The 23,967-nt window shown below is 35.2% G+C and overlaps 1 protein-coding gene across 7 annotated transcripts in view; it reads right to left on the reverse strand.

Annotated features, from left to right (window-relative positions):
• The window catches only part of ARMH3 (armadillo like helical domain containing 3), a 217,773-nt gene that overhangs the window by 104,534 nt on the left and 89,272 nt on the right, over nucleotides 1-23,967 (reverse strand). For all 7 annotated transcript variants that reach the window (XM_031955731.1, XM_031955728.1, XM_031955730.1 and 4 more), the window contains 2 exons: nucleotides 5,182-5,264; nucleotides 3,507-3,633 (listed from right to left, as the gene is read on the reverse strand). In XM_031955731.1, the coding sequence (XP_031811591.1) occupies nucleotides 3,507-3,633; nucleotides 5,182-5,264 (210 nt within the window). The remainder of the gene's footprint in view (nucleotides 1-3,506; nucleotides 3,634-5,181; nucleotides 5,265-23,967) is intronic.

The following is a 23,967-nucleotide window of genomic DNA, read 5'->3' on the forward strand; positions in this document are numbered from 1 at the left end:
CAGCACACTGGTACAGCAGGAGCAGAAGAAACCTGGGAGAAAGGAAAGTACAGAGAGGGAGAACCATTTGCTGGGAAAACAAAACTCATCTGACTCCTAAATGTCTAGTTCCAAAAGTGCCTCACTTCTAAAAATTCATGCAATTTTATGAAAAAGAAGATAAGATGAAGTTCTAATACAATTTTACCAAAGTACAACTTTTCTAATTTATAAAATTTAATGTAGAGAACCTTGCTACCATTCCAATATAACATTGCCAAGTCTGGACTTGGGCAGCAACACTTTATCCAGCAAAAGTACAAATTTATTCACATAATTCAAGGGATAAATTTCAATAAGTCAGAAGACTTCATCTAATCCAACTCTGGTAGTCTAGATAAATGCACTGGTCCACACACTCAGTTATTCTTTCAGAGGGGCACTGTATATTGTCTACCTGTTACAGCTGTTAGTAACTTCCTATCAACTTTGCTCCCCTTGCAAATGAGAACCTGAAGGGTCTTACTGGCTTTCAAGCCCTTTCCCTGGGTTTTAAACAAAATGAGTTCCAATGGAAGTATAACTAGAAATATACAGGTCAGCTACAATAACACTAAAAATCATTTGGTGGATAACCTTACATTCTAGCAAAGGTCTTTGCAACTTTGCAATCCCAGAAACTAATCATACTCCCTGCCTCTAAGTCCTAATGTGTCCTCCCATCACAATATAAGATGGGGAAAAAAGAAGATGCCCCATGGGATTCATGAGGCAATGAAGAAGAAGAAAGGTGGTGCTTCCAGAGATACCCTTGGAGAGCCTGGAGATCTGAGTGTGTTGCTGCCATTCAGTTTTTGCTCTTCATTCTGCAGTATATTTTTTGATGGCATTCTTTCCTTCTCCAGTTTACTCATCAGGGTATCACAGGATACTCACCCTCCATTTCTTTCTTTTGGCAGGTCTGAGAGTCTCCAAGTTAGCTACTTTTCTTTTCTGCAGGCAGCAACAGCAATTAGCTTTTCTGATGCTGGATGAATGCCTTGGTTAGACAGGCAGGCAGATTTGTTATCAAAGGCCCATTCCTCCCCCCTCCCCCCCTCACTTGCCTGGCTTGTTGAAAAATAACTGCATTTCTTTGCAGGTCAAACACTCTGAGGACAATTCTGTCCTGCTGAAGCTTTGTTTCTTTTATGAAAGACTACAGTCAATCTCAATATATGCAAACTACACCTAAGTCTGTAATTATAACATGAAAGAGCTAGGAGTCTGGGCAGGTGTCAATTACAGTTGTTAGAGAGATATATCTGTTACAAGAGAAATCTATTGGATGGACAACTGTGTCATCTCCTACAGGATTCTAGTCTTTTATTAATTCTCCATAAGGTTTCTTCTCAGCATGAAGAAGGGACCCCGAAACTCTGAAAATCCTTAAAGGAGAAAACCTCCTTCAACTCTGCTTCAGTGAGGGACTCCGCCCCAAAGGACAAACAGTTTCATCTTTGTTATCTAGTTGGGGTTGGCTCAGTCCTGAAACCCATTGAATTCAATTCAAATTCTAACCCTAGCTGAAACCCAGTGAGGAGCCAACCTGGGACTCCACCCACAAGCCCCCTTCAGCTTATAGTCAAAGCCCCCTATTATAAAAGAACCAAACTAAAACCTTCTCTTTGCAGAGGTTCCAAACATGCCAGCCCTATGCTTGGCACTCCAAGGAGCTTCTGCCCACTGGAATACTGTTTCCAGTGCCATCCTCTCTTTACTCTCACCTATTTCCCTAAATAGACTTTATGCCTCTCTGTCAGGATTTCTAACCTTACTTCCAATCTCCATAATAAACCTCTTTTATCAATCTAGGTTTTTGGGCCTGTAAATTCATTTACAGAGAATCTCTGCACTGCCAGAAGGGAGTCCCCAAAATTCCTACACTTGCATGACTCCCAAGGTGGTGCAGAGGAGCCAAACCTCTCCATTTGATTCTCTGAACCCCGAACCTGCCACTAGACCTTCTCATTTAACTCCCTGACCACCAGAAACCCTAATTTCATTTCAGTTCTCTAAAGCTAAACCTCATCAAGCATCCTGTAAACTTTCAGTTGTTACTAAGAATAAATATTATTTCTAAGGCTTTTAGTTCAGTGTTTGATCCCATCCTACAGGGAACATCTTGAACCTAAGATCTTTCCCCTCCACCTCCTAGTAGGTTTTAGGCTACACACCATTTTTGTGGGTCCCTAGTTTCCTCCTGCCATTTGCCTTATGTCTTTAGTACAATGTCCATCAACCAAAAACAAGAATCTATTAACTTTGTGCCAAGCACTATACTAAGTACTAATACTATAAATACAAAGGGTAAAACAATCACTATGCTCTAGAAGCTTACACTATAACATGCATATCAGTTCTAATTTCCTTTCCTCACTCTTTAAGCACTATTTTGCCAGTCTTACGTAGTTCCTTTAAAAGCTTTTCTCACAAGTCAATTCTTCTATTAGTCTTTCCTCCTCATTCTCCTGGGACTTGCTCCAGTTTCCATCTATATTTTTCCCACGTATAGGAATGCTAGACAGAAGGTAGGTTTTCCACATGAAGTCTCATCAGAGAAAGGAAGAAAAGGGCTCTCCACATCAGACTCTGAGGCTTGGCTCCTTACCTCTCTATAAGGTCCAAGGTTTGGGCCTCTGCAGAATATAAACTAACATTTAGCTTGTTCACCCAAACTTCTTCACCCAAAGAACAGTCTAAATCCAAGTGGCAATGTTCAGTCCTTTTGATTTTAAGGTAAATCTACTAATGAATTGATCTGAAATAAATTTATAAGGAAAAATGCTCTCCAGTCCTTTTCTGTCTTTGTGAATTAATTCAGATAATTCCTAGGACCACACAATGGTTTATGAAATCCAGTACTCTGTCAAAACTAGTGAGACTACATAATTCTCCCTAGAATACAATCATTATGGAATTAAAAATATCTCTGCTACCCACAATTAATTTCTACCTCTCACCTCCTCTCCAAAGAATCATAGAATGTCAGAGCTGGAAAAGACCTTAAAGATCATAAAACAAATCTTACTTCATTAAAGGAAGAAACTGAAGCCCAGGGATCAAATGACTTGTCAGGACTACACAGCAAACTAGCAACAGAGCTGGAGCTAGAATTCAGAAAGTCTCTTAAGATACTGCTACTCCTATGCTCCTTTCTAGAGCACAAGGTTGTTTCCAGGTATTTTATTAAATCAGGCCTCTAAATTCATAGTCCTCTCTAGTTTCTCTTATATTCTCAAAGAGAAGGACATTGAGGGCCTTAGGAAATCTATAATGATATGAAACATGGGTAACTGAAGGCAGAAAAATCATTTTAAAGTTTTCTCTGCTTACCACAGGTAACAAGGGAGGAGACATTCTGCCCAGGAATAGATAATATAAGTTTCTATTATATTCAGTCTTTCCTACATGATAATAAAGCAGATTCTGGTGAAGAAGAGGGTATTGAAGATTAAGATGATGAGAAAAGAGAAAAGGCAGCTCACCCATTGAATAGAGATTGTCGAAGCTCTGGTGCATCCGGATAATCTCATAGTACAGTTCATCATAGCTGCTGGGGGTGGGTAGGAATGTGTCTCCATAAGTGATAAACATGTTAAATAAGTTCACAACCTAGAAAAAAATCAATACAATTTTGAAGCATTAAGGAGAACATTAAGGAGACCTAAGGGCTACTAAATTGTGCATACCCTTTGATCAAGAAGCATCTCTACTAGGTTTGTACTCCAAAGACAAAGCAAAAGGCAAAAGATCCAAACATACAAAAATATTTATGGCAACTCTTTTGACAAAGATGTGGAAATTGAAGGGATGCCCATTAACAGGGGAATGGTTGAACAAGTTGTGGCATATGACTATGATGAAAAACTATAGTGCCATGAGAAATGATTAGGGGGATGGTTTCAGAAAAATATGAAAAGATCTATATGAACTGATGAAAAGTGAAGTGAACACAACCAGGAGATCATAGTACACAGTAAGAGTCATGGTGGGGTACAGTTTCCAAGGGAAATATGGCAGTAATCCTGAGCTCCTCTGACCTTAGAATGTTATTGTTCTAACAAACTGTGTGTCAATGATCCTAAAGTCTCCTGGCCTTAAAAATGCTATAGTATAGTCCTACAAACATTGCTGACAATCTGTTGGTCAGTGATAAACAAGTTCTTGAGACAGTAGTGAACAGACTATTCTTCAAACCTACCTGTAAGCCTTAAAATTACCAAAAAAGTAACATCAATCTCTGGTCTCTCTAATTTTGTCCTATAAATTTAATTTTTATTCCTGGTTCTTTGCTAAATCCTTTTGGAACTTAGTCTACTTCAACTGGCATTACAATTATAATAAACTTTGCCCCTTGACTTGGAGATGAGTTCAGGCTTGCAAATTCTTTTGAGACACCTCAAGACACTGGTCTGCAACCCCAACTTTTTGGGGTTTCTTTTGTACCTTAACAGTAGTAATACTATAATAATAATCAAATGTGAAAGATTTGGCTACTCTGATCAATATAGTGATCTAAGATAATTTCAGAAGACTCATGATGAAAAACAATCCTATTCACCTCCAGAGATATCTGATGAACTGAGTGCAAATGGAAGTATAATTTTTCCATCTTATTTTTCTTGCCTTTTTTGAAACATGTCTAATATGGAAATATGTTCTGCATGATTTTACATGTATAACTGATATCACACTGCTTGCCTTCTCAGTGGATAGGGGGAAAAGTATGTTGGAGAAAAAGAATTTGGAACTCAAAATTTTTTAGAAGAATGCAAAAAATAAAACAAAATATTGGAGAAAAAAAGAAGAAAATAATCAACAGTCCTACCCACAAGTATAAGGCACGAACCTTTGAAAAGATACACCTGAGAGGTTCATTAAAGGAAATAGTTTTACTTGAGAACTTCCCCTCTAATCAGTCAGAAAGGGTTCTAAGAAATACTATGAAAATGTCAATTGATCACACATAGGAGCAAACACCCTATTGGTCAATCCACTGGCTAGGAGACCATTTAACAGGAAAACAAAATACAGAGATACCCCTTGTGGCTTAGTCCTCAAAATTCTAGTGACTGGCCCAAACTATGTCCTCTTGATTGTGGGGAAGAAAGTTGAAAGGAAAGAGGACGTAGAAAAGGACAAAGTTTTTTCATTACTCACCATAAGAGCCAATGTGAAAATGTTGTGTTTGGCCAAGAGCACAGTTTCATTGGACATAAGGAATTTCAGCAAGTTGATCAAAGCTAAAGGAATGAAAACAGAAAATCTTTTCAACAGCTACTTAAATACAACCAATAAAATTAATTGAAAGCAGACTAGCTGCAAAATTACAGATAAGAGAAATAAGCTGAGCTTTTGTGACAGTTGGGCTGCCAAGGACTTTTAAGGCAGGCAGCAGATAAAATATTTCACAGAAAGCACTGACCCTCCCTAGCATATGTCTGCTGAGTTGCCGTAGAAGATTCTTTTTAAAAATCAACTTCTTTTTGCTGCTTCTTAAACAGCAATTAGACTTAGAAAATTGACTACAAAACTGACATCTTAGTGTTCCAAATTTACTCCCACTTGGTGATTTCCCCATCAAATTTGCTCAATTTACAAGTCAAAACGAGGTGGTATTTTTTTTTCTGCCTGCCAGCATCTCAAGCTACTCCAAGATTCAGCCATGTTCTCTGTTTCCAACATCACTACTTATAAGAACAACTTCTACAGATTTTACTGGTCACCAGCTGTTCAAGGAATAGGACAATCAGCAACTGGAAAGCTGTACTCTGAGAAACAGGAATGCTACAAATAAGAATAAATCTTATCTAGATTAAACTTCAAATATTACCCTAATATCCCTTCTGATCATAGTCATGTCATTTTCTCTACCAAGCAAACAAAGGGAGGGATTGCTAAATACAAACAATCCCAGTAAAGAAATTGAATGTATGGCCCCAGGCTCTAAGAGCAACTTTAAAGGCATTTGGCAAATAAATCTTAAACATAAAAGAAATCCTTAATAGCCATCTTGTCCTCTCTCACCCAGGACATCTGTCTCTGAAAAGAAATCTGCTCCAAGCCCATCTGGAATAGTTTCCCTGTACCCTACTCCCCCCCTTTGAAGGCAAGCTGCAAGGGATTCAGCAGATGCAGGCAACCCTAAGTTTAGCTCTTTTGTCTTCTCACCCCAATTTCTCCTCCCTTTCCTTTCTCACTGTTCCTGGGAAGGTAACAGGCTCAACCTCTCTTTCCTGTAAAAGTCAGCTTTAGAGCTACTTTCTAAAAGAGATACCACATCTACCTTACTCTTGATTCGAAAGCTTTAGGAAAACAAAAGTGTGGGTTTTGGCATGAAATAACAGAGTGATACAGTGATGAGTAGGTGTAAGCCTCCTGGATGCCTGGTTCCTACTGTTTTGACTAAGCCCCAGATGTAGTTAGAGAATGGAAGAGAGAAGACCATAGAAGACTGTCTTTACACAAACTGTCTCTGTTCCTTGTGCCCCCTCCCTACAGAAACAGAAGGCTAACATTGTTGAAGGAGGTAACTAGACCTCTCCTGAATCTATTCACCTGAACATTCAATCTCCAGATGCCTTCTGGGCCCCCCTATTGTTGAGGTTGGTAAGGGGACCCCAAAATTTTGGGGTCACAGACCAATGTTGTGAGGTATCTCAAAAGAATTTGCAGGCTTGACCCCATTTCCTGGTCAAGGGGCAAAGTTTACTGGAATTGTAATGTTAATTGAAGCGGGCTAAGTTCCAAGAGAGGTTAGCAAGGAACCAAGAGAAAGGAGACAGATTTATAAGACAGAGTTGGATCAGAGCTTCATGTTACTTATTTTCTAATTTTATGGCTTTCAGGTAGGTTTGAGGGGTAGTCTTATTCACTATCGTCTCAGGAACTTGGTTATCACTGTTGGTTACCAACAAATTATCTGTCTGTCTGTCAATAATGTTTATAGGACTATTCTAAGGCTAGAAGATTTTACAATCACTGACAGATTGTTAGTACAATAGTACTCCAAAGTCAAGGGACTTCAAAATCACTACTGTCTCCCCTAGAAGCTATATTACATCACTATGACCAGAAGATATTCTTTGAGCTACTGGCTCATTACATTGAATCAGTTGTTAAAGTGGCTGACAAAAAATCCCATGAAAACATGCCTAGGATCACTAGGACACTACTGTTAGCAGCAAGTGGAGAGATGGGGGTAGAGGGGAGCAAATAGGGAAGAGAAAGGAAGGAGATACTTGATGAAAATAAAATATACCCAACTTCAAACCTTCTTCTTTAAACTACCTTCTAGCCAGGTTTGTTAAGGAGCTTTCTTTCTGTCCCTAAACTCAACACACATTTTGGCAATGACTAAAAGTCACCTGGTATGTGGACTCAAGGAACACACAAGGGGAGAGAAGAAAGAGGGAGTGAGCAATGTATATAGGAATGCCAGAGAATGAAATAGATGAATACACAGGTTTCCCACACAACCTTTCAATAAGAACTCTCATCCTAATCACATACAGTGCAGGGATGCAGGCTCCGCATTGGCAATCTGGTAAATAAGGACCAGGAAACCTGAAAAAAAAATGAAAAGGGGACAAGGAGGAGGAGGAGGAGGAGGAAGGCAAGGGAAATGATTTATTGCTACTGAGTTGGAGCAAAGCTAGTCATGTTCTCTGGGATTTCAGAGCCTGTAATGACAAAGTGGGGAATAGGGAAGAAAGAAGGGAGGGAGCAATGCTGGCACAAGCCATAAAGCAGCACAGATCTGGGCTTCCACAAACACCAAGGGAACTAAACAACTTCCAACACCAACAACAAAAAAGTCAAATCCTGAAAGGCTAGAGAAGCAGATCAGGGAGAGTGTGCTTATGGGAGCCATAAGATCATTCAGGCAGAATCTGAGGCAACATTGTCCCAATGTTACCTTGAGGGAGCTAGGTGGTATTGTTATGCTACAGTCTCTTTGAACTGTTCTCAGTTTCCCTGCACTAGTTTCCCTTATTGTCCTGAGTTTTCCTGAATTGTTCTACCTCAGTTTCCTTAACTGTTCTGCCTCAATCCCCTTAGTTGTAAGGGGATTAGTTGTAATCCCCCCCTTCTGGTTCATTAAGACTGAGGACCATTTGCTCTAAGGTTATAAATTGTCAATGTGAGGCTTAAGACATGGGGCCATAAGATTTCCTGACTCCTAACTCCTTCTGCCCTCAAGAATTTAAGACACTACCCCTCTAAAATATTCCAAAAGATAAGACTATCTGGGATATCACATTGACATTTTTACTTTTGTTTATTCAGACATTCTGACTCTGGCTTCCAGTTTCCCCCCATCCTGCTAGTACCAAATTTATGGTCCTGAAACTTCGCACTCTCAATGTTCTGACTCCGCCCCTACTTTGGTCTACTCCTATAGCTGAGCCAAGTGGCTATATATGTCATTGAGAACTCATATTCACCACTGGATACTTTGAGAGGAGAGTCCTGTCCAGTCAATTATATTCTCCAATTAATAAAATATTAAAAACTCTCTAATCTCTATCCTGCCTCAGTTTCTCCAGCATTACAGTATAATAAATAAAGCACTGGGCTTGCAATCATCAAGATCTGAGTTCAAATCCAGCCTTAATTGTTGTGTGACTCTGAGAAGTTTCCTTAACTATATAGTGGGGACAATAGCAACTATCTTTTAGGGATTTTGTAGGATCAAATGAGACAATTTTTGTAAATTGCTCAGCATGGGGTTCCTGCCATATGGTGGGAACTATATAAATTGTAATTTCCTTTGTTCCTTTATACCGATCCTAGAACCTCCTAAGATACTGAAATCCAGAAAAGCAAATCCCTGAACCAACCACTGCTGGCTTCTTGTATGAAGAAGCACACATTCTCTTCCTTCATACTCTGGTTATCTCAATGATCCCACTTTCAATGATTTTAAAACCTGAACAACAGTTCAGCAACTTGAAGAATCACTATTCAATTCAATATACACTTAAATACCTACTATATTCAAAGATCTGAAGATGCAAAGGTGAATACAAATACATAGTTCTGGTCCTAAAAGAATTTGCAGATCTTTGGTGAAGGGATAAGATGCAAGGCAAAACAGTATAATATAAGGACAATGTGATGGAAGCTAGGTAAAGAGTAAATAAGAAATATGATCGATACCGTAGAAGTATCAGATATCAAGTTATATTACAAAGCAGGATCCATTAAAATTATTTGATTCTGGTTGGTTAATAAAACAAGTTAGTTTTCTAAGATGCAGCAGTTTGACAACTTCAAGGATTCTAATTAGGGTAAAAAAAAAAAAGACTCATTTTTGGACCAAAGTGCTGGGAAAGTTGGAAAGAAGTCAAGTTAAAATTTGGTTTACCTCAGTTTCTTATATAACATACCACACAATAAGTTCCAAATGGATTGTAAATCTAGGTATAAAAGGTTACATCATAAACAAATTAAAAAAACAGAGGAAAAGATATCTTTTTCAAATATGGATAAGGCACACTAATGCATTAATGATAAAGCAATCCCATAATTCTGAAAAGCAATTTGGTTCTATACTCAAAAAGTCACTAAACGGAGTCCTATGATGCAGAGATAACATTATTAGACATGTAAGAACTCAAAAGAGATAAAAGAAAAGTAAAGGATTCATATGTACAAAAGTATCTTTTACTGTAATAAAGATTTACAATTAGAAAATGGCTGATTAAATAATTTTATATAAATGTAAAGGAATATTATTGTGCTATAAGAAATGACAAGTGGAATGGATTTCAGAGAATTCTAAGATGTGTAGGAATTGATGAAGTCTGGAGAATAATTTATACAATGAACACAACATGGTAAAAGAAAAAAAAAACCTGTGAAATAAAGAATTTTAAGAAGTTTTAAAGACTTCAAAAAATTGGTAATAAGTTATGTTTCCCGTTGGCAGAAAAGTGATGGATCAGCTAGGGGTGAAGAATGAGATACATGTTTTCAGACCTAACTAATATTTGGATAAAGTGGGATGGGTTGGGAAAGATAAAGAATTAAGAATTTGGAGGGATTTTCAGTACAACTTTAAAAGGGGGGAGGGGGGAGAGATAATGTCTGACTGATGAAAAATAAATAATATTAATAAATAATTTTTTAAAAAGCAGAAAATTAGAAAATAGCATAGATAAGCAGGACAATATTGGGACTATCGTATTAAATTTGAAATACTTATATTTTATGATTTAAATGATTGTATATAGCCTAAATCAGATTGGTGTCTTAGGGAAGAAGAGATAAGAGAGGGAAGGGGGGAAAAAAAAGGAACTAAAAATCTTACAAAAATGAATGTTGAAAACTATCTTTACATATAATTGGAAAAATAAAATACAAGGAAAAAAATTTTTATGTTTAAAAGCCAACTTAAATGATGTAGAGAGAAATGTTCATAACTGTTGATGATATTCCAAATATCTAATAATGATAACAAATCTTTTTTTTAAAACAGGAGGACAGAAAGAATAATTCCCACTGAGGGAATAATAGAAGTCTTCATGGAAGCAACAGGACCTAAATTAGGTCTTGAAGCATTTCAACTGGAAGAGATAAGGAAGTCAGTTCCAGTTATAGGGATGACCTATTCAGTCATATGAATGCATGCACTCACCTGTCATTGATTCCTCAATCTCCAATCCTAATAGAAAATAGGGGTGGAAATACTAAAGTAGTTGGACCCTTAAAAGAGAAGAAAACCAAAAAATATTTCTGTGACTCTATCACTCAAGGAACAAATAGTTCAATTCCAAATTAGGAATTCCAATTCAAAGCTGTCTTTTGTCCTCTGTTTTCTAAGCAGAGAGTGTTTTCATCTAGCCACTTTACACTAGTAATATAACTCCATTCTTAGTTATCTCTTGCCTGGAGCTACAAATCTATCCATGGGAACATTAGTGATTAAATATCCTTTAATAACACAGACTGCTGACAAACAATAGATAATGAAGTTCAGAATGCAAAAAACACATAAGAAGCCATGTTACAATGCTATCATTTTACAAAGATGTTGCAGTTTCAGAACAAATCCTAATCAGGTTTTTTTTTTTTAGTACCTCTTGATAATTCTATATTCCATTATAGTATGCTAAAGATAATGTGGTATTGTGAAAAAAAATACTGGACTTGGAATCAAAAGTTCTGAGTTTGAGTATTAAATCAATGATTTACTAGCTTTGTGCCTTTTAGCAAATAACCTGGATCTCTTTACTCTTCTATAAAATGGAGCTAATAAGATTTGAGGTACCTAGCTCACAGAGCCATTTTATTTTATTTTTTTAAATAATAGCTTTTTATTTTCAAAATACAAAAAAAGGTAGTTTCCAAAATTTACCCTTGCAAAACCTTGTGTTCCAAATTTTCCCCTCACCCCTCTTCCCTAGACAGCAAGTAATCCAATATGAATTAAACATGTACAATTCTTCCAAACGTATTTCCACATTTATCATGTTGCACAAAAAAAAAAAATCAGATCAAAAAAGAAAAAATGAGAACAACAAAAAGCAAGCAAACAAACAACAAAAAAGGTGAAAACACTATATTGTGATTCACATTCAGTCCTCAAAATCTTCTTTCTGGATGCAGATGCTCTCTCTCTCACAAGTCTATTGAAATTGGTCTGAATCACCTCATGGTTGAAAAGACCCAAGTTCATCAGAGTTGATCATCACATAATCTAGTTGTTGACGTGTACAATGTTCTCTTGATTCTACTCATTTACTTAGCATAGTTCTGAAATTAGCCTTCTGATCATTTCTTATAGAACAATAATATTCCTTTACATTCATTTACCCTAACTTATTCAGCCATGCCCCAACTGATGGGCATTCACTCAGTTTCCAGCGTATTGACACTACAAAAAGGTCTGCCACAAACATTTCTGCACATGTGGGTCCTTTTCCCTGTGATTCCACATATTTTAAAATCAGCCGGAGTCAGGAATTCAGGTTAAGGGAAAATCTTCGATCTTTATTCTTTGTGGAGATGAAGGGGGATGGCGATAGGAATGTGAGCCACCAGGACACAAACCTGGCCAGCAGTCTCGTTGCCTCTCTCTCCGCCCCCTCTCTCCACCCACCAAAGTCGTCCCTACGTCATTTCCTATACAATACATCAGAACTTGCACAAAGAGTGGGCGGAGGCCATTCTTTCTCCAAGCATATATTAATAGAGTATGGTCCAATTACTAGTTAGCTTCACGTACTTGGGACCTCAGTGCATCAACTCGAGCTTCAGCCCATTACATTTCCCTTTTTTATAATCTCTTTGGGATCCAGATCTAGTAGAGACATTGCTGGATCATAGGTTATGCACAGTTTGATGGCCCTTTGTGTATAGTTCCAAATTGTTCTCCAGAATGGTTGGATCAGTTTGCAACTCCACCAACAATGTATTAATGTCCCAGTTTTCCCACATCCTCTCCAACATTTATCATTATTTTTTCCTGTCATCTTAGCTAATCTCACAAAGCCATTTTGAATAAAGCCAACAGCAGCAGCAGTAGTAGTACTAGTAACAGCTACGATTTATATAGCACTTAAAGGTTTTCAAATTACTCTTCAAATATTAACTCATTTTAACTTCACAATAATCCTGAGTAGTAGGTGCTATTATTACATTTTACACATAAGAAAGCTGAGCCAGATAAATGACATAAATATCAAGGGTCACACAGCTATAGAAAGTGAGGATGAATATGAATTCATATATTTTTGTGACTCCAGGTCCAGTGCTGTATCCACTACCTATCTACCTAACATGCTTTGTTTGTGGAAAAAAAAAATAAGCCATACATCTATTCCCTGATGATTATATACAAAGTCCTATGCCAGGCAAAAGAGGAAATACAAAATTTAAACAAAGCAATATTATAGAACTTATATGTAAAGAGATAAGGCATTAATGTAAATACTAGAGAAACAATATTACATAGCAAGTACATTAAAAAGTTAAATAAAATGCACTGTCAAATCTGGGGGGAAGGAAATTACCAGTGATTGGAAGGGGATGAAGTTTAGGGACAGCCTCTAAAGAAGGTGACATTTGGGTTAAGCTTTAAAGCACAGGTAGGAATCCAACAGGTAAAGAGGGAGAGAGAGTATAGAAAAGTATGGGGAACAGCAGTGACAAAGGCACAGAGATGCTAAAGCAGCTACAATGTTTGGTGGGCAGAAAGGAAGTCTAGTTTGATTGGGGCTTAGAAATGCATTAAATAGAGCTATTAAAATTAATATAAATATATACTATAAACTAATGTAAAGTTTAAAAGGTAGGTTTCACTAATACAGCCAAAATTAGGAGGGAAGCACAAACTGGGGGGGAGGGAGGAGAATTTATATGGAGTTTCTCTCATAAAAATCTTATTTCTCAAACATATAGGGATCTGAGCCAAATTTATAAAAATATAAGCCATTTCCCAATAGACAAAAGATCAAAGAATATGAGCAGGCAGTTTTCAGAAAAAGAAATCCAAGCAAACATAAATCTTATATTTCAAAATGCTCTAAATCACTAATTATTTAATTTATTTAATGCAAATTAAAACATCTTTTGAGGTCCCACCCACCTATCACCTATCATATTGGCTACATGGACAGAAAAGAAAAATGATAAATGATGGAGGGGATTTGGAAAAACTGGGACAGTAATAGTATCCCAATTGGTGGACTTGTGAACTCATCCAACTATTCTATAAAAGTCACTATACATACTCTTTGACTCAGAAGCATATATCTCAAAAAGCTCAAAGGAAAAGGAAAAGGATTCACATATATAGAAAATTAGACATTGAGAGAATCCTCATCAATTGAGAAATGGCTGAAGAAATTGTGATATTAATATGAAAGAAATAAGGAAGAAGGTTTCAGAAAAACATAGAAAGACTAACAAACTGACACAAAGTAAAGTGAACAGAACAAGATCTTTGTATACAGTAAAAGAAATATTTTAACGATGATCAACTATGAAAGACTTAGCTTTTTAAATCAATACAATGATCCAGGACAATTCACAAAAGGATTTATTATGAAAAATGCTATCTACCTCCAGAGAGAAAACTGATCAACTCTTAGTGCAAATTAAAGTTTAATTTTTTCATTTTATTTTTCATGCTTTATATTTGTAACATGGCTAATATGGAAATTTGTTTTCATTTTTCACATGTATAATTTCTATAATATTACTTGCCTTCTAAATGGATGGGGGCTGGGCATAGAAGAAAGAACAGAATTTGGAACTCAAAACTTTAAAAATGAATAATAAAAATAAATAATGGATAAATAAATAAAAATTCAATTTTAGACTATGGATACATTTATTTAATTACACTACTGTAATTATAAACATGAAATCCTAATCCAAAGACAAAAAAGTAAACATATTACTGGAGAAACTGAATCATACCAATCTTCAAACCCTTGCTATGTATAAATGAAACCAGAACACAGAAGGAAATTGCAGCCTAATGGAAGAATGGTTCAGGTTCTCCTTGCAATGGCAAATAAAGGAATTGATATGGTTGATTTTGGCATGAGTACAAAGGCAACAAGAAACATTCAATCACCTCAAATTGCAGTGATTATGGTAAAGTATTTGCAAAAAACAAAACAAACAAAAAAAAACCCACCATGGAGATAATGGCAAATAAAGCATTAATACAGAAGATAAAAAAAATTATTTAAAAATCACCACAATAACAATTCTCCAAGATCCTCCAGAATAATTCAACAGATTATTCTTATACTTGGTGATTTCAATGCAACTGTGGGAACAAGGAAAGAAGGTGAAAAATAAAATAGAAAATATAAAACAGGGATAAAAAATGAGAGAAGCCAAAAACAATAGACTAAATAAAAAAACTTACATTTCTATATCATGAATACTTTACTAAAGTATTCATTCAGTTGATGATGTACACAGTGAACAATGAAAAATATCACACACAAAAAAGAAACATTTTTAACTGACAGGGAATGACTTGTTACTGATGTGGGAGTCATTCCAGGATTAGCTGACTGTGAAGTCAGATGAAATTGTTAAGATAAAAATTAATACAAAGTTAGAATAAATAATAAAAATTAGGGAAAAAATACATGATATATAATTAAAGCAACTCCAACTTGACCTGCTTAAAACAAGTTAGTGATGTTGAAAAATGAGAAATGGATATAAGAACACATAAACTGATTACAATCATTTCATACAAAAATTTAACCAATGTAAATCAACTATCATAATAAGGACAACAAAAAAAAGTCTAAGAAATATCTAAGTAAGCAAAAACTTAACTTATTTGTTAAGTGGAAGTATATGACAACCAATAGCACGACTGGTTTAAAATAACCTATGGAAAAAGATGCTAAAAGAACATATTCAATATTGCCTCATAAAACGGAGAAAAGCAAAAGCAAGTAAAAATCAATTTAAAACAAATCTGGGAAGCTATTCAAAATAAACATACTTGTTTTTATAATACTTTTCACCAAACACAGAGAAGTCACCACATTTGGACTCTAACACTATAATCCTTTGTATGTGCTTATCAAGGACATGGCTATTGTAAAAATAAAGAGGAAAAAGCAGGTAAACTAGAGCAAATATATAAAGAGAAGGACAGCATTGACGTTAATATAATTTTAAGTGTGCTACACGATTGATTTTCAAAGTTAAAGAAGGTTCAGATACCAAAGATAGGGGGAAAAATCTCAAACCTTATTAAAAAAAAAAAAAAGATGACAGAGAAAATATCAATCCAAAAACTATCAACCCATGTGACTATATTACCATCTTTATAAAATTTTATGAAAATAGTGTATATATTCACAAAGGTAATTCTTGAGGAAAAGTGCATACAAACATTCACAAATGATATTTGACAGTAGGTATCTTTTAAAAACTATATAATAATGTTAAAGAGATACAAAGTCTCTTAAAGTAGCAAGATCCACTTCCATGGTTTTAATAAATATTTTAATGCTTTTTAAATAACACATTCCTTTGTTGATATATCTTTCCTCCCTACACCCATTCCAGCAAACCTTCTTTTGTAATATAAATTTTTTTAAAAATTTATTTTCCTCAGTTACATGTAAAAAAACATTTTTATTATATATGTACATTTTTAAAAACACATTTCCTTTTGAATCATGTTGGGAGAAAAAAAAGTTGGAACAAAAGGAGAAAATCACAAGAGAAATAAAACAGAAAAAGGAAAAAAAGTGAACATAGCATATGTTGATTTATATTCAGTCTCCATAGTTCTCTCTCTAGATGCAGATGGTGTTTCCCATCCAAAGTTAATTGTGATTGCCTTGGATCACTGAACTGCTGAGAAGAACTAAGTCTGTCATAGTTGATCATCATACAATCTTGCTGTTACTGTGTACATTGTATTCCTGGTTCTACTTACTTCACTTAGAATCAGTTCATGTAAGTCCAAACTTTTCTGAAATCATCTGGCTCATCAATTCTTATAAAACAATAGTATTCCATTACATTCATATATCATAATTTATTCAGCCATTCTCCAACTGATAGGTATCCACTCAATCTTCAGTAATTACATTACATTAATTCTGTTGTTACAAAAATGGCTGCTACAAAACATTTTTGCACATATGGATGCTCTCCCCTCTTCTATGATCTCTTTGGGATCAGCAGAGACACTGCTGGATCAATGGATATGTAGAGTTCTATAACTCTTTGGGCATGGTTCCAAATTGCTCTCTAGAATGGTTGGATCATTTTACAACTCTACCAACAATGCATAATGTCCCAGTTTTCCCACATCCCCTCCAACGTTTATCAATATCTTTTCCTGTCACTTTAGCCAATCTCAGAAGTATGAGGAGGTACCTCAGAATTGTTTTATTTTGCAGTTCTCTAATCAATAGTGATTTAGAGCATTTTTTCATATGACTATTTTCATTATCTGAAACTGTCCATTCATATCCTTTGACCATTTATCAATTGGGGAATATTTGTATTCTTATAAATTTGACACAGGTTTTTAACCTAATTTAGAAATGAGGCTTTATCACAAACATTGGCTGTAAAACATTTTTTCTCAGCTTTGTGCTTCCCTTCTAATCTTGGCTGTGCTGGTTTTGTTTGTGCAAAAACTTTTTAATTTAATATAATCAAAGTTGTCTATTTTGCATTTCAAAATGGTCTCTAGTTCTTCCTTGGCAACAAATCTTCCCTTCTCCAAAGATCTGACAAACTAATTGGCTTATAGTATCATCCTTTATGCTTAAATCATGAATTTATTTTGACCTTATTTTGGTGTAGGATCTGAGATGTAGGTCTGTATCAAATTTCTGGCATATTACTTTCTAGTTTTCCTATCAATTTTTACAAAATAGTAAGTTCTCATCCCAGAGCTGGAGTTTTGGGGTTTATCAAATGCTATATTACTACAGATATTAATTACTGTGTCATGTGTATTTAACCTACTTCACTGATCCACCACTCTAATTCTTAGCCAATATCACATGTTTTTGATGTGCCGCTTTATAACAGTTTTTAGGTCTGGAATTGTTAGGCCACCATCCTTTGTATTTTTTTTTTCCACTAATTCCCTTGATATTCTTGATCTTTTGCCCTTCCAGATAAATTTTATCATTTTTTTCTAGCTCTATAAAATTAGTAGAACAATAAAGTAGACCAATTTACGTAAAACTGTCATTTTTATTATATTAGCTCAATCTAGCTATGAACAATTGATACTTTTTTCCAATTGTTTAGATCACACTTTATTTGTGTGGAGAGTGTTTTGTAATTATGTTCACACAGTTCCTGGATTTCTCTTGGTAATAAAGATTTGATAAGGGAAAAAAAAACAGTTTAGCTATCCATCATACTGACTGTACCTGACAATATAACACAGCATTTCATACCCATATTCCTCCACTGCTTTCCTGAAGGACATATTTTTCTCAACTCTTCTCATGGTTTAAGCTGGTCAAAATAATTATAGAGTTTTCAGTTTCTTTTATTGTTTATTCCATTTACATGCTAGCATTTTATTATTTGTATTCCTGCTTCTATTTACTTTACTCTGCATCAATTTAATATTCCATCACAATGTGTTTATTTCCTAATCAATGGGTATTCTACTTTGTTTCCAATTCTTTGCTACCATAAATTAATTAATATTTTGGTTATATGGAACTTTTTTCTCTTTGATCTTCTGTTTTGTGAAGATTCCTAGCAGTGAAATCTTGCAGTCAAAAGGTATAAATATTTTAGTCACTTTTTAAAAAATTATAACTCCAAAATGCTTTCCAGAACAGATGATAGAAAGAATTCGCAACTCGGCTAAAACTATATTAGTGTACTTCTAAGTCTTACAACCTAACATCATTTTCATCTTTTGTTAACTTTGCCAACTTGCTGGATATGAGGAGAAACAAGATTTTGATTTTATGTATCAGCTAACATCATCATCATCAAGATCACATAACTGAATGGAAAGACATAAAAAAACCAAAATCCTACTGTTGTTTATTGATTACAGAAAACTGATTGGTTAGAGCAAACTGCTAACTTAAAATCTCTCTTCTAACAAAGGTTTATCCTTTCATATATAAAAATTATAAAAGATTCCCTAAAAGATTTTACAGAATTAATATTATCCAGTAACCTTGTGATCATTAATGTCAAGCAAAGCAAAAAACAATTATGTTTGCCAAAGATCTATGCCACTTTATTGAGAATATCCAATATAGAGTCTAAGTCAAAGAGGGAACATCTATAGATGATAAAACTCTTCAAATATTACTTATAGATGACATTGTTGGAAAATGGCTTAATTATCTATGTAGGAAAAATCAAAATGATGAAGAATGCTTATTTTTCAGACCACAATATGCCATCTAATAAACAACTTTGTCCATCAGTAAATATTTTAGACAGACAATAAAAATGGATAAACTGGGTCTGGAATTGAACAGAAAGATAAGCTAACTTGCTTTTGGGAAATTCAAAGTACTTTTAATAGTCTTAAGGTTCTCCTTGAAATAAATGGCCATTTTTTTGATACTGGTATTTTTCCAGTGTGCTGATATGGCTCTGAAACATAAAAGCCTCCAGTCTGTGACAAACTAAAACTGAGGATCACCAAAAAAAAAAAAAAAAAAGGAAAAATGGTATAAGCAGCCTGCAAGACATCACAAAAAAGAAATTATGAAAGAGACACAATATATAAAATATTATCAAAGAAATGTAAGCACAAAAAAGAAAACTTGCCAGTCACAGGGGAATACAAGGAATCACTAAAAGATAGCCTGCTACACTCCACTCATATCCTCCCCATGTCAAGAAAACTGAGGAAGGTGTCCAGGGCATACTTATGAGAAGACATAAAAAAGAGTCACTTGTCTTTTATCATGTTCATTTTTGATATCTCTAATTTTCTTAAAGAGATCTCTTTTCTTTTCCATTTTATTGTTTTCTACTATTTCATTGCATTGCTCATTTTAGAAATCCTTCTTACCTCTTCTGGCTATTCTCTGGAATTCTGCATTTAGTTGGGGACAACTTTCCTTTTTTCCTTACCTTTCATTTTCTTTCTTTCCTAAAAAATTTGGAATGCCTCATCAGACAGCAATTTTACTTACTTGCTCTTTTTTTTTTTTTTTTTTTTTAGGATATTTTTTGTTGCTGCCTTCTATATAATATTATGAACCTCTGTGCATAGTTCTGATATTTCATCTACATTGGACTCATCTTGAATCATTGCATTGCTGAGAAGAGCCAAATCCATCACAGCTGATCATCACATAATCTTCTTGTTACTGTATATTGTATACTGTATATATTCTCCTGGTTCTGCTCACATCACTCAGATCAGTTCATGTAAGTTTTTCCAGGCTTTTCTGAAATCAGCCTGCTCATCATTTCTTATAAGATAATAACATAATAATAATAATAATGTTATAATAACATTCATATATCATAACTTCTTCAGCTAATCCCCAACTAATGGGTGAATGGATTACCTTTTATAACCCTGCATAGCATAGCTAATAGTTTCATTGAACTTGTATAGCCGTGACAAAGCAATAATCCAGAAGGGACCATTCAGTAGAAGACTGGGTTACTTGCTGTAAGTGCATATAATGGAGGAATAAAGGGAGACTACTCAAGAATTAAAAGAAATAAAAGGTAAACTGTGGGAAAAAGAGATAGGAAGTCAACAAAAAAATGGAGCAGCAACAAGGGCCAAGATGAATTTATGTTGTGTGAATTTACATGGATGAAAAGAGCTCAATTTTGTGACTTCTTAAAGAGGTACTCAAAAGAACTTGAGGTAGGAATAAACTAAAACTAAACAAGGGAGCATGGGCAAGGATAACTATTCTTATGTCATATAAAGTTATATGTAATAAATTATAGTTAAGTTATAAAATTATTATAGGAAAATTGTCCCTTTCCTTTTACCTCTACAGGTAGTAAAAGTTTAGCAGGACCATGTGGAAAATGGAAATAAGTAAAACTGGTGGAGGGCAAGAGTAGGGTAACCCTGAAAAAGGGTGATAGACTGGGCAAATAGGGATGAAGGAAAGGCCTAGAGATAATGATAGGAATAAAGTTAGGGGAAATGTTCTCTTGATGGCGGGCTTATAATAATTTGCTTTTCGGTTCCAAACAGTGCTACATAAATCATTGTCGTTATTATTATTGTTGCTGTTATTCACTTGTAGCTGCTACCAGATGATTAATGACAATTCCATAGAAGATGATATTCTTCTATTTCATATCAGAAGGTAATGATTAAATCTGCTTTAATCTTGGATAATTCAGAGAAGCAAAGAAATTAAAATGTTTTTTCATAAAATAAGGTATTACTACAAATACAAATGAGGTACTAATACAAGGTAATAATACAAATTAACTTCATTTTTTACTTACAAACTAAAAGCAGCCATAAAAAATAAATGTTAAAAAGGAACAAAACTCTCAAAGACATATGGTATACTTTGTTACTAATTTAAATTATTATCAATTCCTTCTCCAAACACTGGTTTGTTAGATCTGTCTCATTTATAGACAATCCCAGATCCCTCTCACTGTTTCTGGCTGTTTACTTCAGTTTATATTCAGCTGCTTCAAGAAGGACAGGTGTTAAATATCCTATTAGCACCTTCTGCTATTCACTTTCAACATTCCTTAATTCATTCTTCATGTCTCCCTGCATAAACTTTCTTCTTCTTCTTGTCCTCTACCTCTCAGTTCCAACCTTTAGCTCTTACTATCAGAAAGTTAAAAGACCTTAGGAAGATGAGGTATATAAACTTGTTGCCTCAGCTATTCCTGTTGCCATGGTAATATACACACTATAACTTGTTCTTTTAAAAGGGTGAGACTTTCCTTCAGAGCAATTTTAATTTGAAAACTGTGATTGGAATCAAAGCAAAAATTAGATAATTTTCAACAAAGTAAAGATTGTACTAAATGGTTCTTCAGGTTCTTTCCAACACAAAGATCCCTGAAACAGTTAAAAAAGATTGGGGAGTAGGGAGGAGTTAAGATGTAAAAGAGTAAAGCCAGGAACATACCTAGATTCTTCCAAATTCTCCTCCAAACTTTAAAATAACTTCTCAAATAAATTGTGTAGTGGCAACACCAACAAAAGGCGTGGGTGAAACAATTTTCCAGCCCAAGACAATTTAGAAGATTAGCAAGAAAGGTCTACCTCACTAGGTGAAAATGGAGTGCAATCCAATAACAGGTCTGGGGAGTGAGTAAATCAATGGCAGTTATAGTTACCAGAGGTTACTTAGTCATTAAGGAGTCAGACAACTGATCCAGAAGATTACAGGGACACTTTTGCTGGCACTCGGAGCAAGATTCTGTTGCATTGTCCATATGAAGTTCAAGATCGTAATCTCAAGGCAAGGAAGAGCACTAATAGGAGTGGGGTCTCTGGTCACAATTCAAGGGTAGAAAAGAATGCTCTGTGATTGCTCACATATAAGACCACAGCTTAGGAAAGTAGTGACCACATTTCTCCTTCAATTATACAACTCTGAAAGAAATGAAAACTCACAGACTCCAAGAACTGAAAGCACCAGCAGAAAGGCCTGAAGCTTAAGATAGCACTCTCTCCATTCCCCAGAGCACAGCCCAATTTTAATATCAAGTTAAAAGTCAAGAAATTCAATGGAAAAATGAGTAAACAACAAAAAGAAAACATGACCATAGAAAAGTTAACAGCTACATGTAAAACCTCAGAGAAAAAAAAACAATAAAAACTGAAAAAGAAAAGAATATTCCAAGAACAGTCATTCCGAATTCAGGAGAACAAGAGCTCAGAAAAGGCTTAACAAGTTAGAACAAGATACCTTAGAGATCATCTAATCTAACCTCTTGATTTTTTAGATAAATAAATTTGAGATTATATAGCATGCCAAAAAGTCATACAGTAAGTAGCAAAATCAGAATCTGACTTTGTCTTCTTTGAATTCAAATCTAGTGTTTTTTTTTTTTTTTTTTAAACTATGACAGGATACCACCTGGCTTATTTTAGAAAGGTAAAGGAAAGATTTACATGAACTGATGCTGAGTGAAACAAGCAGGACCAGGAAAATGTACACTGCAACAACAAGATTGTGTGATGATCAACTACTACTAGTTCTTCTCAGAGGTTTAGGGAATCCAAGGTAATCCCAATAAACTTTGGATAGAAAACATCATCCACATCCAGAGAGAACCAAAATGAAATGCAAATCAACACATGCTATGTTCACCTTTTTTTTCTCCTGTTTTTTTCTTGTGAGTTTTCCCTTTTTGTTCTGATTGTTCTCTTCCAATATGATTCATAAGGAAACGTGAAAAATGAATGTACATATTTAATAAAAGTTATAGATGGGAAAAAAAAATAAAAAAAAAACAACCCCCCCCCCCCATAATATCCAGGAACAAAAAGAGAGGGAAAATCAAGGGGAATACAGAAAGCAAGAAATTAACACTAATCTCTTCCCCATCCAAAGATTCACCAAGTGCAGAGGGGGAAGAAGGGGTTTTCCCAGCATCGCATAAACAGTTTAGCTTTTGATGGGGTTCAGTTAAGCAGTGACAGCAAACTAACACACAAAGGATAGGATTGTTAGTGGCTGAGATGACATATATAATTTCTCACAACACCAACTTCTCAGCTTAAAGCTCTATGCTTTAGTATAAAACTTTAGTTAAACCTGACAGTTTTCAAAGAATAAGTCTCCAACAGCTCTAAAGCAGTAGGCAGTCCTAAGTTATGACCAGAACCAGGCCAGACAAAGTTTGAAAGGGAAGCCCCAGTAGCAAAGATTGTTTGCCTCAAACAATACAGAATAGCAGTGCAAAACACACACCAGCAATATCTCAGTGTGGCAGGGCAAGAGCCAAATTACCAGCTCAACACAGTCCAAGGATATTCCCTGGAGTAATATATTGCTGAGGACAGATTCCAGGAAAAGTAGCTCTTAGGACAGCAAAGTTGCTCTCAACATAATCAGAGTTATTATGAACAATACTACTGATTAGGACTATTCATTGATAGTCAACATTAACCTAGGAAAGCTCAAATACATTTGGAGCCTCTGAATCTGTATCTTGGGTTTTCATCTTTTTAGCTAATAAGGTTCTCCCCACCCACATGAATTTTCTCCCACAGGGCAGCTGGAAAAATTAGTGAGATACCAATTATAATGCTTAGAACATTAAACTACATAGTAAGCATTCTCCATACTGAATCTTGGGCCCCATTCCTCCTCCTAGAGATTCTCCTTCCCTTTTACTTAGTGAAGCAAGATGTGGCTCCATAGTTGCCTCTGGCCCTTCCATGCTAAACCAAGACTGGGGGAAAAAAACCCCTAGGCAATCTCAGAAGAAAAAATAAGCTAACGGTTCAACCCACCAAAGTTAGGGCAAAAAGCG

The sequence above is a fragment of the Sarcophilus harrisii genome, chromosome 2 (genome assembly GCF_902635505.1).
Source record: "Sarcophilus harrisii chromosome 2, mSarHar1.11, whole genome shotgun sequence".
NCBI classification, from domain to species: domain Eukaryota; kingdom Metazoa; phylum Chordata; class Mammalia; order Dasyuromorphia; family Dasyuridae; genus Sarcophilus; species Sarcophilus harrisii.